At 43.7% G+C, this 17,237-nt stretch overlaps 1 protein-coding gene across 3 annotated transcripts in view; it reads left to right on the forward strand.

Moving 5' to 3' along the window:
* col19a1 (collagen, type XIX, alpha 1) overlaps positions 1 to 17,237 on the forward strand; it is a 422,382-nt gene that overhangs the window by 78,771 nt on the left and 326,374 nt on the right. For all 3 annotated transcript variants that reach the window (XM_087979446.1, XM_087979452.1, XM_087979458.1), the window contains exon 9: positions 12,396 to 12,458. In XM_087979446.1, the coding sequence (XP_087835572.1) occupies positions 12,396 to 12,458 (63 nt within the window). The remainder of the gene's footprint in view (positions 1 to 12,395; positions 12,459 to 17,237) is intronic.

Here is a 17,237-nt window from a genome sequence, read left to right on the forward strand (position 1 = left end):
ACTCTGCCGAGGACATGGAGGTCCTGGACCTCCTTCACCGCCGCTCCCTCACCACCAGACGCCTGGAGGAAGAACGCCTCATCTTCTGCCTCGGAACACTTCAACCCCAGGGCATCAATGTGGACTTCAACAGCTTCCTCATTTCCCCTTCCCCCACCTCATCCTAGTTTCAAACTTCCAGCCCGCACTGTCCCCTTGACCTGTCCGGACTTGTCCGACCTGCCTAGCTCCTTTTCCACCTATCCACTCCACCCTCTCCTCCCTGACCTATCACCTTCATCTCCTTCCCCACTCACCTATTGTACTCTATGCTACTTTCTCCCCACCCCCACCCTCCTCTAGCTTATCTCTCCACGCTTCAGGCTCTCTGCCTTTATTCCTGATGAAGGGCTTTTGCCCGAAACGTCGATTTTGCTGCTCGTCGGATGCTGCCTGAATTGCTGTGCTCTTCCAGCACCACTGATCCAGAAACTGCAAAGTTAATGGCCCACTGACATATCGGCAATAGTACTGAAGACTAATGTTCCAGAACTGCTGCTTGCATAGCCAAGCTGGTCGAATGCAATTATAAATCTGGCATCTGTCCAACAAAATGGAAAATTGCACAGGTATGTCCTGTACACAGAAAGCAGGTGCACCTACAAAAGGACCCCACCACCAAAGATACATTTCCCTCCTCACCCCTATCTGCTTTCCATAAAGACCGTTCCCTCCGCAACTCCTCCATCAAGTCCAACCCCTGCCCACCCCCACCAACCCACCCTCCCCTCCCAGCACCTTCCCATTACACTGCAGGAGTTGCGTAATCTGTGCCCCCTCACCTCCATCCAAGGCCCCAAAAGAGCCCAGCCTCAGCCCACTCCCATTTATCTCATCACCTCTTCGGCTCACTGCCCATGGAGCTGGGGGAAGATAGCTGAGAGTGCAATAGGTGGATGGAGGTAGGGGTAAAGATGATGGGTTGGAGGGGAGGGTGGAGCAGATAGGTGGGAAGAAAGATTGACAGGTAAAACAGGTCATGGGGACGGTGCTGAGCTGGAAGGTTGGAACTGGGGTGAGGTGAGGGGAGGGGAGGGGACATGAGGAAACTGGTGAAATCCACATTGATGCCATAGGGGTGTGAGGCAGAAGATGAGGCGCTCTTTCTCCAGGCGTCGGGTGGTGAAGGAGTGGCGATGGAGGAGGCCCAGGACCTGCAAGTCCTCAACTAAGTGGGACCGGGAGTTGAAGTGTTTGGCCACAGGTGTGGGTATCCCGGAGATGTTCTCTGAAGCGATCTGCGAGAAGGCGCCTGGTCTCCCCAATGTAGAGGAGACCACGTTGGGAGCAACGGATACGGTAAATCACATGTGTGTAAGTGCAGATGAAACGTTGATGGATGTGGAAGGCTCCTTTAGGGCCTTGGACAGAGGGGAGGGGGTGAGCAGTGTGGACGCAGGTTTTGCAATTCCTGCGGTGGCAGGGGAAAGTGTCAGGAGGGGAGAGTGGATTGTTGGGGAGCGTGGGCCTGACCAGGTAGTCGTGGAGGGAACGGTCTTTGCAGAAAGTGGATAGGGACTCCTCCGTTGTCACTTCCTCACAACCCGACGCCTGGAGGAATAACGCCTCATCTTCTACCTTGGGACCCTTCAACCCCATGGCATCAATGTGGACTTCACCAGTTTCCTCATTTCCCCTCCCCCCACCTTACCCCAATTCCAACCCTCCAGCTCAGCACTGTCCTCATGACCTGTCTCACCTGTCAATCTTCCTTACCCCCCATCTGCTCCATCCTCCTCTCCAACCTATCACTATTACCCCCACCTCCATCTACCCATTGCACTCTCAGCTACCTTCTCCCCAGCTCCACCCCCCTCCCATTTATTTTTCCACCCCCGAGGCTCCCAGCCTCATTCCTGATGAAGGCCTTTGCCCGAATCATCGATTTTCCTGCTCCTTGGATGCTGTCTGACCTGCTGTGCTTTTCCAGCACCACTCTGATCTTGATGGAATCTGTTATCAACCGAGCTAACAGGCAGCACCTGCCTCAGTGATGCCCAGTTTATATTCCGCCAGGGCCACTAAGCTCCTGACCTCATTATAACTTTGATTCAAACACAGACAAAAGAGTGAAATCCAGAAGTGAGGTGTGAGTGACTGTCTTTAGGATCAAGACCTTATTTGACCAATGGAGACATGAAGGAGCATTGGAAAAGCTTTTGGAGCCATACTTGTTGCAATGTTGGAGGTCAATTGCATCAGCTTCAGGACTTCTACACAGGAGTTCCTCATGGTGGTGTCCTCTGCTCAGCCAACTTCAGTGCTTCATCAATGACCTACTTCCCCCACCCCCACCCCCCCATCATAAGGTCTAATGTGGGGATGTTCATAGATAAGAACCTGTATTTGCAACTTCGTAGATATTGATGCTGTCAACGTTCAAATGCAGCAAGAACTGGACAATATCCAGGTTTGAGCTGAAAAGTAGCAGAAACTTAACTGGAATTGCCATATAAATAAAATGGCTACATGAGCAAGTCCGATGCTAGGAATCCTGGAGCATCTTCTGACCCCCTCAAGACCTGTCCATCTACAAAGCACTAGACAGGAATGTGCACTCTTCCTGCCTTGATGAGTACAGCTCCAACAACACTCAAGGAACTTGACACTGTTGTATGTTTTCTGGAACCAACAATTACCAGCAAATGGTTGGATAAAGTGCTCTTGCCAAACCTCCTTTTTACTTTTATAAACAAACAAAAAGTGATTTCGATCATCCTTGATGGGACACTGCACCAATAAAGGTCACAGGCAAAAACAAACCTGCAACAGGAACTTACTAGAATGAAACTCAAATGTTGTTTCCAGCCATGGAGATGCTGATATGAAGGGCCTATTTAATTAATGGTAGTAGAGAATGAACCATGAGTGAGACTTTGTGAGAAGAGGTTCTTGGTTGGACAAAATCCAGCCTAGGTTATACAACATATCAGAAATGCTAAAATGTTTATTGCATAATAGCAATGGGTATAAGTCACATTGGCTAATTAGACATAATAGTGAAAACTATTGAGAGCTACTGATAACAAGTCTGTCTCCATCAAGGTCTTCCTGCAAAATGTATAGCATCATGAGATGAGGTGGAGTTTAATGCAGAATCAACTATTCATCATTTCAGAACCATTATCATACACACCACACACTAGAGAAGCCAAAACAGCCTATTTGATCAGCATCCCATTGTTGGGACCAGACCAAACCTCCTCAAATTATGTTAAGGAGACAGCCTTGACCCTAGGGACCCCTAAGCCATTCCCAATGAAGGGCTTTTGCCCGAAACATCGATTTTACTGGTTCTCAGATGCTGCCTGACCTGCTGTGCTTTTCCAGCACCACTCTGATCTAACTCTGGACCCTAAGGGTGACATGGTGGCTCAGTGATTAACACTGCTGACTCACAGCTCCAGGAATCCAGGTTTGATTCCAGCCTTGGGTGACTGTCTGTGGAGTTTGTATGTTCTCCCCGTGTCTGCGTGGTTTTCCTCTGGGTACTCCGGTTTTGTCCCACACTCCAAAGATGTGCAGGTTAGGTGAATTGGCCACGCTAAATTGCCCATAGCGTTCAGAGATATGTAGGTTTGGTGCACTAGCCAGGGGGAAATGTACAGTAGTAGGGTAAAGGAATGGGTCTGGGTGGGATACTCTACAGAGGGTTGTTGGGCCAAATGGTCTGTTTCCACACTGTAGGGATTTTATAAGTTTTTCTTATTTTAAAGCCACTGATAGGTGTTGTGTTCTGGATGCAATTCAATTGGACAAACTCCCAGACTTGAAGCAAAATACTCTATATTCATACACTATAGTTAAAGTACAGACAAAATAAAAAGAAAAGAATGGGCTTAACTCTAACTCTACGAAATGCTTAACAACATAATAAACTAGTCATTAACTATTCCAATACAGTAACATCGCATAAGTACACCTTTGACAAAGGCAAAGTCAGCATAATGGATTGTCTCAAATGCAATTCTGGCAGCAAAAAGAGAACCCAAGCATTTAGCTGTAGCGAAGAGCGAGAGAAATGTTACAGCTTTCATAACCCTAACAACTATTGAAAGCTAAACGAAAAATCCTGCTTCTGTGGGAGCTTGACCCCACCCATTCTATTGTTCTAATTTTAAAAGAAGACCAAGGCCTCAGAAGCTGTTTACTTTTTTGGCTTGAAGCAGACCACTTTGTACCTCTGTCTCAACTTCTCTTCTCTCTGCTTAAACCCATAATATTGTCACACTGTATGTCACTTTGTCCACCATGAATGCTCAATAGCAGAAATGTGTACTATCTACAATATTCATGCTGAAACTCACCAAGGCTTCTAAGTCAGTATGTTCCAAATCCATGACTTCTTGAAGGTCAAGGGTGGCAGATACATAAAAACACCACCATCTGCAAGCTCCCCTCCAAGCTACTCATCATCCTGACAATAAATGGCAGACTAGTCAATGATGGCTAACAAAATGCAGAGCCACATTAGGAAGATTTAAACAATCCTTAGAGAGGAACATGGGATGATGATGGGATAGTGTAGGGGGATGAGCCTAGAATAGTTCACAGGTCGGCGCAACATCGAGGGCCAAAGAGCCTGTACTGCGCTGTATTGTTCTATGTTCTATGTGCTATTCCTGTTTTTAATCTGCATGTGCCTGGTATCTCATTGGAGGAATCATATTTCTCGAACATCTACAATTCTCGATACTGGGCTAGTCCTTGATGTGGACTTTCAATTAAAAATCACCTATGCACCCTCTGACCACTAAGGGATCATTTTCTGAGATGCAGTAAATTGAGAAAAATGTTGCTTATTAGTTTGGAATATTTGAACTGACCCAGAGGAGATTGATTTTGTTGAACATACTTTTCCAAGCTGTCTTACTCGCAGGTGTAGCCGAGAAAATATTCTAATATATAAATCAACAAATACCACTTCTTGCAAACAGCAAACAAATAATCAAAAGCTTGGCAATAGTAGTCAGTTTTAAGGACCAACTTAAAGGAATAAAAGTTTGGAGCAGAGTCAGAGAAGTTTAGGTGGGATTTCCAGAGCCCCGGTAGGCAGCTGAGGGAATGGCTGTCAATAGTGGAACGATTAAAGTTAAGTGTGGTTACCAAAATTAGAGGTGATCTCAGACCCATGATCTTAGGACTGAAGAGTATTACAGAGGGAGGGAGGCAGGGGGGCTAGGTCAGGATTTAGAATGACAGCAGCAATAAATAGCATGACTGATGTAACAAAACATCCAATGTTGGGATTTTTTTAACTGAAGCCTAGGAGATTGAAAGGTGGCCTTTATGAGGTTTATAATATCATGAGGAGCTTGGATAAGGTGAATAGCAGGGTCTTTTCCCTAGAGTGGTGAGGGGGGGGGGGGGAGGTTGGTGGGGTTCAAAATGAAGGGACATGTTTTAAGGTGAAAGGAGGAAGTTTTACGAAGGGCATCATGAGCAACATTTAAAACAGAGAGTGGTTTGTGTTTGGAATGAACTGCCAGAGGAAGTAGTGGATGCAGATACAACTACAACATTTAAAAGACATTTGGATAAGTGTATGAATAGGAAAGGTTTGTGGCTCAGTGGTTAGCGCTGTTGCCACACAGTACCAGAGACATGGGTTCGATTCCAGCCTTAGGTGACTCTCTGTGTGGAGTTTGCATGTTCTTCCCGTGTCTGCGTGGGTTTCCTCCGGGTGCTCCGGTTTCCTCTCACAATCACAAAAGATGTGCAGGTCAGGTCAATTGGCCATGCTAAATTACTTATAGTGTTAGATGCATTAGTCAGAGGGAAATGAGTTACTCTTCAGCGGATCGGTGTGGGCTTGTTGGACGAAGGGCCTATTAAATTATTGCCTCACAGCACCAGGGTCTAAGGTTCGATTCCAGCCTTGGGTGACTGTCTGTGTGGAGTTTGCACATTCTCCCTGTGTCTGCGTGGGTTTCCTCCGGGTGCTCCGGTTTCCTATCACAGGCCAAAGACGTACTGGTCAGGTGAATTGGCCATGTTAAATTGCCCATAGTGGAAGGTGCATTAGTCAAAAGGAAATATGTCTGGGTGGTTACTCTTTGGAGGGTCGGTGTGGACTTTTGGGCCGAAGTATTTGTTTCCACACTGTAGGGAATCTAATCTAATCCAATCTAAAAATGCAGACAAGTGGGACTCATTCAGTTTGGGAACATGGTCAGCGTGGACTAATTGGACTGAAGGATCTGTTTCCAAGCTATATGACTCTATGACTCTATAAGACACTGCAAAGGAGCACTACAAAATAAAATAGGTCACTGATCCACAAATGGAAATATTTGGTTAGATAACCAAAATCTTTATCAAAGAAGTACATTTTAGTTAGTATCTTTGAGGAGGGAAGTCAGGTAGAAAGTCAGAGAGGTTTAGGCTTAGGTGAATTCCAGGGCCTAAACACCTAAAGGTGAGGTGCCAAAGATGAAGAAATTTAAACTAGAAAGGGGCAAGAGGTCAGAATTAGAGGAGTACAGATATCTCAAGCTAATCTTGCTGATGCCGATGACAAAGAGAGGGACAGGGACGTAGCCATGAGAGATTGGGGTGGCATTGCTAATTAGAAATGGTATAATGGCTGCAGAAAGGAAGTTTGAGGGGGATCTGCCTCTGGAGGTAGTATGGGCTGAAGTCAGAAATAGGAAAGGTGCAGTCACCTTGTTGGGTGTTTACTATAGGCCCCCCAATAGCAGCAGAGATGTGGAGAAACAGATTGGGAAACAGATTTTGGAAAGGTGCAGAAGCCACAGGGTCGTAGTCATGGGCGACTTCAACTTCCCAAATATTGATTGGAAGCTCTTTAGATCAAGTAGATTGGATGGGGCGGTGTTTGTGCAGTGTGTCCAGGAAGCTTTTCTAACGCAGTATGTAGATTGTCCAACCAGAGGGGAGGCCATATTGGATTTGGTACTCGGTAATGAACCGGGACAAGTGGTGGGCTTGTTAGTGGGTGAACATTTTGGTGATGGTGACCACAATTCTGTGACTTTCACCTTGGTTATGGAGAGAGATAGGTGTGCACAACAAGGTAGATTTTATAATTGGGGGAAGGGAAATTACGATGCTGTAAGGCAGGATTTGAGGAGCATACGTTGGGAGCATAGGCTGTCAGGGAAGGATGTGGTGGAAATGAGGAACTTTTTCAAAGAGCAGATACGACGTGTCCATGATATGTATGTACCTATCAGGCAGGAAAGAAATGGTCGTGTGAGGGAGCCTTGGTTGACGAGAGAGGTTGAATGTCTGGTAAAGAGGAAGAAGGAGGCTTACATAAGGTTGAGGAAACAGGATTCAGACAGAGCAGTGGAGGGATACAGGATAGCCAGAAGGGACCTGAAGAAAGGGATTAGGAGAGCTAAGAGAGGGCATGAAAAATCGTTGGCGGATAGGATCAAGGATAACCCCAAGGCATTTTATGCGTATGTGAGAAACCTGAGAATGACGAGAACGAGGGTAGGTCCGATCAAGGACAGTAGTGGGAGACTGTGTATTGAGTCGGAAGAGATAGGAGAGGTCTTGAACAAGTACTTCTCTTCAGTATTTACGAACGAGAGGGACCGTATTGTAGAAGAGGAGAGTGTGAAATGGACTGGTAAGCTAGAAGAGATACCTGTTAGGAAGGAAGATGTGTTGGACATTTTGAACAACTTGAGGATAGACAAGTCCCCCGGGCCTGACGGGATATATCCTAGGATTATGTGGGAAGCAAGAGAGGAAATTGCAGTACCGTTGGCAATGATCTTCTCGTCTTCACTGGCAACGGGGGTGGTACCAGGGGACTGGAGAGTAGCGAATGTTGTGCCCCTGTTCAAAAAAGGGAATAGGGATAACCCCGGGAATTACAGGCCTGTTAGTCTTACTTCTGTGGTAGGCAAAGCAATGGAAAGGGTACTGAGGGATAGGATTTATGAGTATCTGGAAAGACACTGCTTGATTAGGGACAGCCAGCACGGATTTGTGAAGGGTAGGTCTTGCCTTGCAAGTCTTATTGAATTCTTCGAGGAGGTGACCAAGCATGTGGATGAGGGAAGAGCAGTGGATGTAGTGTACATGGATTTTAGTAAGGCATTTGATAAGGTTCCCCATGGTAGGCTTATGCGGAAAGTCAGGAGGCATGGGATAGAGGGAAATTTGGCCAATTGGATAGAAAACTGGCTAACCGGTCGAAGGCAGAGAGTGGTGGTAGATGGTAAATATTCAGCCTGGAGCCCAGTTACAAGTGGAGTTCCGCAGGGATCAGTTCTGGGTCCTCTGCTGTTTGTAATTTTTATTAATGACTTAGATGAGGGAGTCGAAGGTTGGGTCAGTAAATTTGCAGATGATACGAAGATAGGTGGAGTTGTGGACAGTGAGGAGGGCTGTTGTCGGCTGCAGAGGGACTTAGATATGATGCAGAGCTGGGCTGAGGAGTGGCAGATGGAGTTCAACCCTGCCAAGTGTGAGGTTGTCCATTTTGGAAGAACAAATAAGAATGCGGAATACAGGGTTAATGGTAGGGTTCTTAGTCAGGTGGAGGAACAGAGGGATCTTGGGGTCTATGTACATAGATCTTTGAAGGTTGCCACTCAAGTGGATAGAGTTTGTAAGAAGGCCTATGGAGTATTATCGTTCATTAGCAGAGGGATTGAATTCAAGAGTCGTGAAGTGATGTTGCAGCTGTACAGGACTTTGGTTAGGCCACAGTTGGAGTACTGTGTGCAGTTCTGGTCACCTCACTTTAGGAAAGATGTGGAAGCTTTGGAGAGGGTGCAGAGAAGATTTACCAGGATGTTGCCTGGAATGGAGAGGAAGTCGTACGAGGATAGGTTGAGAGTTCTCGGCCTTTTCTCGTTGGAACGGCGAAGGATGAGGGGTGACTTGATAGAGGTTTATAAGATGATCAGAGGAGTAGATAGAGTAGACAGTCAGAAACTTTTTCCCCGGGTACAACAGAGTGTTACAAGGGGACATAAATTTAAGGTGAAGGGTGGAAGGTATAGGGGAGATGTCAGGGGTGGGTTCTTTACCCAGAGAGTGGTGGGGGCATGGAATGCGCTGCCCGTGGGAGTGGTAGAGTCGGAATCATTGGCGACCTTTAAGCGGCATTTGGATAGGTACATGGATGGGTACTTAATCTAGGTTAGAAGTTCGGCACAACATCGTGGGCCGAAGGGTCTGTTCTGTGCTGTATTGTTCTATGTTCTATGTTCTATGTTCTATTTGAAAATGATCATTAGAATTTTAAAACTCTGACGTTGCTTGCCAGAGAACTATTGTGGGTCAGAGAGAATGGAAATGATAGGTTTGATAATAAGAGGACTACAGGTTGACTGTTTCATAGTCATTCAAAGGGAAAATTATTGGTGATCAAATCTTGTATTTTTGACTTCGGCCTGCTATGAACGACAAGCCATTTGACCCATCATGTACAATAATAACTAGAGGCTGACCTGATGACTTGCTAATGTGATGTTTGTGACCACAGAATAGTAACTGATATTTCCCTTTCTTTTAAGGTCCCACAGCCAAGTCTGCAATTCAAAAGGCAGAATAGACTAAAGGCTGGTCATATTCCCTTAATGTTGGGTTGGTTTTAGTTGTTAAAATTCACATAATGAACATGTGTTCAACTCAGAAAATAAAATCTTTTGGTTTGCCTTCAATATGCAGAGTGCTGTCTCCAACGTATTAATGCTCATGTTCTTTTGAAAATTCTACTGTTTTCATAATGTCCAGAGCAGTTATTTGAATTCCTGAATCAAACCTGGAGGTGCAGTGCACAACAGTAATTTAAGCATTCTTGGTTGCAAGATGGTCGTCACTTTAATAAGACTACAGTTGAAATTCATGCAAGAGCATAAAAAAAATGTTGAATAATTTTTCACATGTCGGTGGTTTTGTCTTGCAATTGTTAGTGTGTCTACCTCTAGACTGGAAGCTCTGATCTGAGTCTCAGGTCAGGACTTGGTAACCATGGAAGGCGCATTCATAATGCATTCAATCCTTCCAATTTGTCTGATGGAGCGGTCAGTCATCCTGCAGAAGGAAATGGCAATTCACTGCAACCTTGTGTCCATTTTGGAGGAGTTTGTGGCTCAAAACCTGGAATGAGGATGGGATAAATATAGACAATTAATCCAGTATTCAATTTTCCAAAGTTTAGTCAGCTGCATAATTATCGGATCGTGTTTGATTATTGAGAGGGGGAGAGGAAAACAGAATTTTTTCTCTAATTATTTACACTTTTGGTATTATGAGTTGCTCAATATTATTGATTCTCTGTATTGAGTCACTGTTTTATTGTCTCGGGAGTATTATATGATCATTGTTACTCACAACAAAGGGACAAAAATTCAGCACTATGATCTCAAAGAAGTAAACAAAATTGCGCAATTGACCAAATTTTAGGAAGAATCAAAATTAAAACACTCAAAAATATATCAAAAAACAACTCACAAAATGGCAAAAATAATCAAAATGCACTAATATATTTCATTTGAAAAACAGAGGAAATCAGCACTGAGTGAGCAGTCCATTCTCCAAAATGTGCAAAAACAACAATTAGGTATTTTTGTCAGTAATGTAGCAGAAAAGCAGATGGGATTTCGAAGAAAAGTAAGGTCTATTGTGATTGATTTGAAGGAAAGCCAGTAAAAAATAAAGTCAGATCCAGCAAGTGAAGGTCAGAAAAGCATTGTAATGAGAGGAAAGGGAATAATAGTTCCTTTCATAATACCAGAATATTCCAGAGCACTTTAGACCCAATTTATGCTCATGACATGGAGTCACTATCTTATTGCAGAAAGCCGAGCAGCTGATCTGCACAACGAGCAATACAGACCATGACTAAATAACATCAGTGATGAAAGTTGGCTGCAAGACTGAAGAGAATTCCCCAGGTTGTATTTTATCTACATCTGAGGGGCAGAAAATTGAGTTTGTGGTTTAAAATGGTGGCACCGAAGAGACAGCACCTTCAATGATGCAGCAGTCCCTCAGGTTCACACTGAAGTGTGTTCCTTTGATATGTGCTCAAATCCAAGTAGAAGCATTATCACAGACCTTTGAATCAGGTGTGGTCCTCTGAAGGAACACATTAATGAAGGTAACAACACTATGGAGGGAATTATTTGGGCCGGGTATGCATTGTTCCATTTTTCAAATAATGATGTTTACAAACTGGGCCAGTTTTTAATCAAGATGATTTTTGAAACATAGAAACAAAGAAGAAATCAGCAGGAGGCAGGCATTCAGGCCTTTGAGCCTGCTTTACCATTCGTCCAACTCAGTAGCCTAATCCTGCTTTCTCTCTATAATCTTTAATCCCATTCAGACCAAGTGCTATACCTAGCTGCCTTTTGAAACTAAGTTAAAGAATGCTGACAGGATTTTGGGGCCTACTTACCTTTGTAGTATCTTCTAGCTGTTTCATAAGTGAAAATTATTTTGGAAGTGCCATTTGGCTTATTTGAATTTGTTAATGCTTGCTGATGTACCCAACAGTAGATTTCACACAATTAGGAAGCAGAACATGGCTTGTGACTAATTGTCCTTTATTAAATTGGCCTTTGAAATGAATCCTGACCTTTATCCTGTAGGTGTTTCTCAAATCTGATGCGCTAAATTGTCAGAACTCCTGCTGAGAGATAGTTTGCTATAAAGCAGTATAGAAAATTAATACACTGGTGATCGTTTAGGCAGCAAAGAACAAAGTTCAGACAGGGTAGAGGGAGGTGTGGGATCTGTGAACTTGGCCATTCTTCACCTGAACTGTGTTAGAACCAGAGTTCTGCCAAATAATATAACTGGGACTGAGGGATTACCTCTTAGCTGGAATGTCCAGATTCAAGTTCCACCTACTCTAACAATGAATAACAATGCATCTGAACAATTTGATTAAAATGTCTATTATTAGGGCTGTAGAGAGGATTTTAAAGTAATTTTAGAAAGGGATGTGGACCTCACATCAATAAGGTTTTATAAACTTAATGGCAAAGGACAAGGCAAGAATCCAAAATGGTGCTTTAGTTAATAATAACCAGAGTTTGACAGAAAAGGCACTAACAAATCAGTCAGATTAGGGAAAAATAGCAAACGATAGAGATGAAAGTTCATTATCTAAATGCACACTACATTTATCACAAAATGACATGATAGAAGTGTGGATGACCAACGCTTTCATAGACCTATAGAGATCAGTAGGACAGAAAATGACCCTTTGGCCCTTCACATCTGTGATGGCAAGAAATAATCACTTAACACTGGGAACTGAATAGTCAAAGATATTTGACTGTTGTAATTTTGTAAATATTCTGTCTTGTTGAACTTCCATTTTCAAATTTGATAATTATTGTATTTCATTAACTTAGGGAACGACTTGGGCTGCTCCTAGAAAAGGTGGAAAAGATGATCCCAGTCCTTCAGGAGGAAAGGTATAGAATTTATAAACATTTACTTACATCAGAACTTAACTGGTGTTTTGTGGTTTTTCACAGTCACTGTTGATACTTGATTCCTTTATCTTGTCTAAAACTTTTTCTGTTATGTTATTGTATTTCGTCGTTTTTGTAATACGGTGCCCTGTAGGCCCATATCTCATTCCAATCAATTGTAACTTGTTTCCAATTTCTTTTGTTTATCCATAACACCCTTTGTCAATGATACATCTTTATTCTGCACCTTTGCAGTGTTCTTTATGTACTTTATTGTGGGTATGGACCATGTGCAGGTCGATGGGATTAATTTAGAAAGGCATCATGGTTAGTGCAGATACAGTGGGCTGAAGGGTCTGTTTCTGTGCTATACTTTTGTACTTTTTGTATTCAACTCTTAATAAAGACACCAAGGAGTATGGAGAGAAAGCAAGAATATGGCATAAAGTAGTAATCAGCTTGATTACATTGAATGGTGGAGTAGGCTTGAAGAGCTGAACGACCTATTCCTGCTCCTAGTTTCTATGTTCCTGTCTTTTTTCAGCTTAGTTATGCTTTAACCATTATCACATTATGATTATTTCTTCCCTCATTCACTATGAACTCATCTACCTCATGTATTTTATTCCTCAATAACTAAGTCCAACATGAGAATATAAGGATGAAGGCAGGCATCCTGGATGTTCCTTTTCCAAAGCTTTATTTTTTTTTTGTGATCAAAACAGTGAAGGGGAGAGATCCCCTGTTTATTTTTTTTTTGGAGGGAGAAATGATGCACTCCACTTTCCAAAGCTTTAATTTTTTTTTTTGTGATCAAAATAGTGAAGAGGAGAGATCCCCTGTTTATTTATTTTTTTTTTGGAGGGAGAAATGATGCACTCCACTTTCCAAAGCTTTATCCTTCACTGATCCAAACCCTGATTGGACAATTCAAATCACAATCAATCTCCTACAATTAGTTTCTCCCACTCATCTATTCATGGCTTTACTCCTCCATTTCTTTCTCCTGGTTTGCAATTCTGCAGGAAAAGTCAATCTGTGTGAAGATGTTGGACTTCATTTTCTCATCTCCAGGGAGATGGCACTACGTTGAGAGTATAAAGAAAATGTGACGCCACTTGGGGAGTTCCCACTCTCATCTCCTGTGCCAGAGATTTGCACTGAGATGGAGAAAGGGGTAGTTTACAACATCCAAGCACACAGAAGGAGGTCAGGAATACAGAGGAAAGACTGCTGAAGCAGTCATTTTACAATTTTGACAGTATTGAATAGTATTTAGAAGCTTATGGGAATCATCCCAGTTCAGTGCAGCTGGGAAAACTCATGGAGATCCCTTGGGAGTTGCAGGAATGGTTTGAAAAGTTTGGGAGTAAGGAATATTTTGAAGGAAGGTGCGGAATCTGCATTAGGGAATGCAGAGCAGGCAGAGGTGAACACACCGAACCTGAGCAAAGCTCTGCCACCAGCAGGACATCAATTAATTCAGCCAGGCTCAACTGATCCTATCCTCAAAAGAACAAAATTGCCATTGGACATGGGGGGAACTCGGCTGACATCATTCAGGCAGTGCAGTGCCCTGCTGCAGCCTTGTTTACCAATAGGAAAGTTCCCAGATAGCATGAGCCACAACCTCAGCAACAGCTAGGAGCAGGAGCATGGAACACCCTGAGAAATGTGTAGAGTGTGTAGGTAGGCTCATCCTTCAAGAGATGTGGGAGCACCGGTGCAGGAGGATGCTCTCGCTATCCAGGAAGGCAGGATCTAAACTCTGTGTCCTCCTCCACTGCAACTACTCATCTATAGCAGTAGCGATGATGTCACTGAAAGCCTTAACTTGTTTATCTTGGCCTTTGTCTCTGGGCTCTCTGGCTGACCAGGGTGGGACATGCAAACGGCTATTCACTGCTGCATCCATGCTGTTACCAATGCCCACTTCACAGGGGTTTCTGATTACTTCAGTGCTGATGTATTCTCACTATAAAAACGAGGCTGTGTTATCAAATATATTCAAGGCTGAGTTAGACAGATTCTTAATTAACATGGGCATTTAGGATTATGAAAAACAGGCAGGAAAGTGGAGTTGAGACCACAACCAGATCAACTATCGTCTTATTGAATACAAGCCAGCTTAAGGAGACAAATGGCCTAATCTTGCTTCTCATCCTTGCATTCTTGTGAGTTAGAGTCATTGAAACTCTTGAGGATGCCCATTCAGTCCACACTAGCTCTTTTCGGACAATTCAATCAGTTCCACTATCCCACTCTATTCCTGTAGTTTATTTCTCTCAAGTGTCCATGCAACTCCCTTCTAAAATCATTTACTGTTTCCTCTTCCACCCATCATGGGTGCAATGAATTCCAGATTATTACCACTCACTGCGTTAAAAAACATTCCTCCTGCATTTCTTGCTCAAAACCTTAAATCTTTGTTCCCTAGTTCTTACTCCATCGGTTAATGGGAGCAATTTTTCTTTGCCTGTCTTATCCAAAACTGATCTTCGATCACAGAGGTTACAGATGGTCTTAAAGCATTATATTGGGAGAAAGTGAGACTGCAGATGCTGGAGATCAGAGTCGAGAGTGTGGTGCTAGAAAAGCACAGCTGGTCAGGCAGCATCCGAGGAGCAGGAGAATCAATGTTTCAAGCATTAGCCTTTCATCAGGAATGAGGCATCATATTGCTCATTCTCTGGCCCACTCAATGTGAGTGCTTCTTGAAAATGGGATTTGATGAGATATAGTTGAGAATCAGTAGCAGCACAAGTGGGCTGGACCACAAGGTGTGACTGTAGTTTATGGTGTATATGCAGCGAGTCTGTCATTTCCTTCTGTCAGCAGTCATTCTAGATCTAGTCTAAGAAAATGCCTTAAGCAAAATGTGATATTGACTGGATATTAGACTACAGAAATGTTTCAGATTATTATAGATTACAGATTACATTACAGTGTGGAAACAGGCCCTTCGGCCCAACAAGTCCACACCGACCCGCCGAAGCGAACCCACCCATACCCCTACATTTACCCCTTACCTAACACTACAGGCAATTTAGTATGGCCAATTCACCTGACCCTGCACATCTTTTGGACTGTGGGAGGAAACCGGAGCACCCGGAGGAAACCCACGCAGACACGGGGAGAACGTGCAAACTCCACACAGTCAGTCTCCTTCCTATCGGAAAGATGTTGTGAAACTTGAAAGGTTTCAGAAAAGATTTACAAGGATGTAGCCAGGGTTGGAGGATTTGAGCTATAGGAAGAGGCTGAACAGGCTGGGACTGTTTTCCGTGGAGCGTCGGAGGCTGAGGGGTGACTTTATAGAGGTTTACAAAATTATGAGGGGCATGGATAGGATAAATAGACAAAGTCTTTTCCCTGGGGTTAGGGAGTCCAGAACTAGAGGGCATAGGTTTAGGGTGAGAGGGGAAAGATATAAAAGAGACCTAAGGGGCAACTTTTTCACGCAGAATGAGCTGCCAGAAGATGTGGTGGAGGCTGGTACAGTTGCAACATTTAAGAGACATTTGGATGGGTATATGAATAGGAAGGGTTTGGAGGGATATGGACTGGGTGCTGGCAGGTGGGACTAGATTGGGTTGGGATATATGGTCGGCATGGACGGGTTGGACTGAAGGGTCTGTTTCCATGCTGTAGATTTCTATGACTGTATGACTCTATAACAGGATTCAGAGAGTAGTAGTTGAAGGGAGTTTCTCGAAATAGAGAAAGGTGACCAGTGGTGTTCCACAGGGATCAGTCCTGGGGCCACTGTTGTTTGTAATATACATAAATGATCTGGAAGAGGGCACTGTTGGTATGATCAACAAGTTTGCAAATGACACGAAGATTAGTGGAGTAGCAGAAAGCATAGGTGACTGTCAAAGAATACAGGAGAATATAGATAGACTGGAGAGTTGGGCGGAGAAGTGGCAGATGGAGTTCAATCCAGGCAAATGTGAGGTGATGCATTTGGGAAGTCTAGTTCTAGAGCGAATTATACAATAAACGGAGAAGCCTTGGGAAAAGTTGATGAACAGAGAGATCTGGGAATGCAGGTCCATTGTACACCGAAGGTTGCTGCACAGGTGGATAGAGTGGTCAAGAAGGCATATGGTATGCTTGCCTTCATCGGATGGGGTATTGAGTATAAGAGCTGGCAAGTCATTTTAAAATTGTATACGACATTGGTTCGGCTGCATTTGGAATGCTGTGTGCAGTTCTGGTCGCCACAGTACCGAAAGGATGTGGACGCTTTAGAGGGGGTGCAGAGAAGGTTTACGAGGATGTTGCCTGGTATGGAAGGTGTTCTTGGTTCTTCATACTTGCACAGTTGCCTGCGAATCATATGTTTATAAGCCACTTCTGGTGCATTTTATAGAAAGATTGGTACAGTACAGCACAGGAACAGGTCCACCTCTCCTGCACTGGCACATGATATCTTTCTAAACTAAAAGTATTTTGTCACTTTCCTCTATTCCCTGCCTATTCATTTATCTGTTAAGATGCCTTCAAACATTGCTTTTGTGTCTGCTTCTACCACCTCTCCACCACATCCCAGGCACTTACTGCCCTTTGTGTTCTCTAGCTGCAACATGACTTGACAATTTTTATATTCTGTACTTAAGCTGATGAATGCAAGTGTACAAATACCTGTGATTAAGCAGGATAAAAAGATTTCGTACAATGTCTCAGTAATTCCATCACCTGCCTCCCTTAGCATTCTGGGATAGATTCCATCAGGTCTTGGGGACTTGTCTACCATAATGCTTTTCAAAACACACA

Source organism: Chiloscyllium plagiosum, unplaced genomic scaffold (assembly GCF_037043375.1).
Source record: "Chiloscyllium plagiosum isolate Xiang-an unplaced genomic scaffold, Cpla_swu_hap1 HiC_scaffold_3, whole genome shotgun sequence".
NCBI lineage: Eukaryota > Metazoa > Chordata > Chondrichthyes > Orectolobiformes > Hemiscylliidae > Chiloscyllium > Chiloscyllium plagiosum.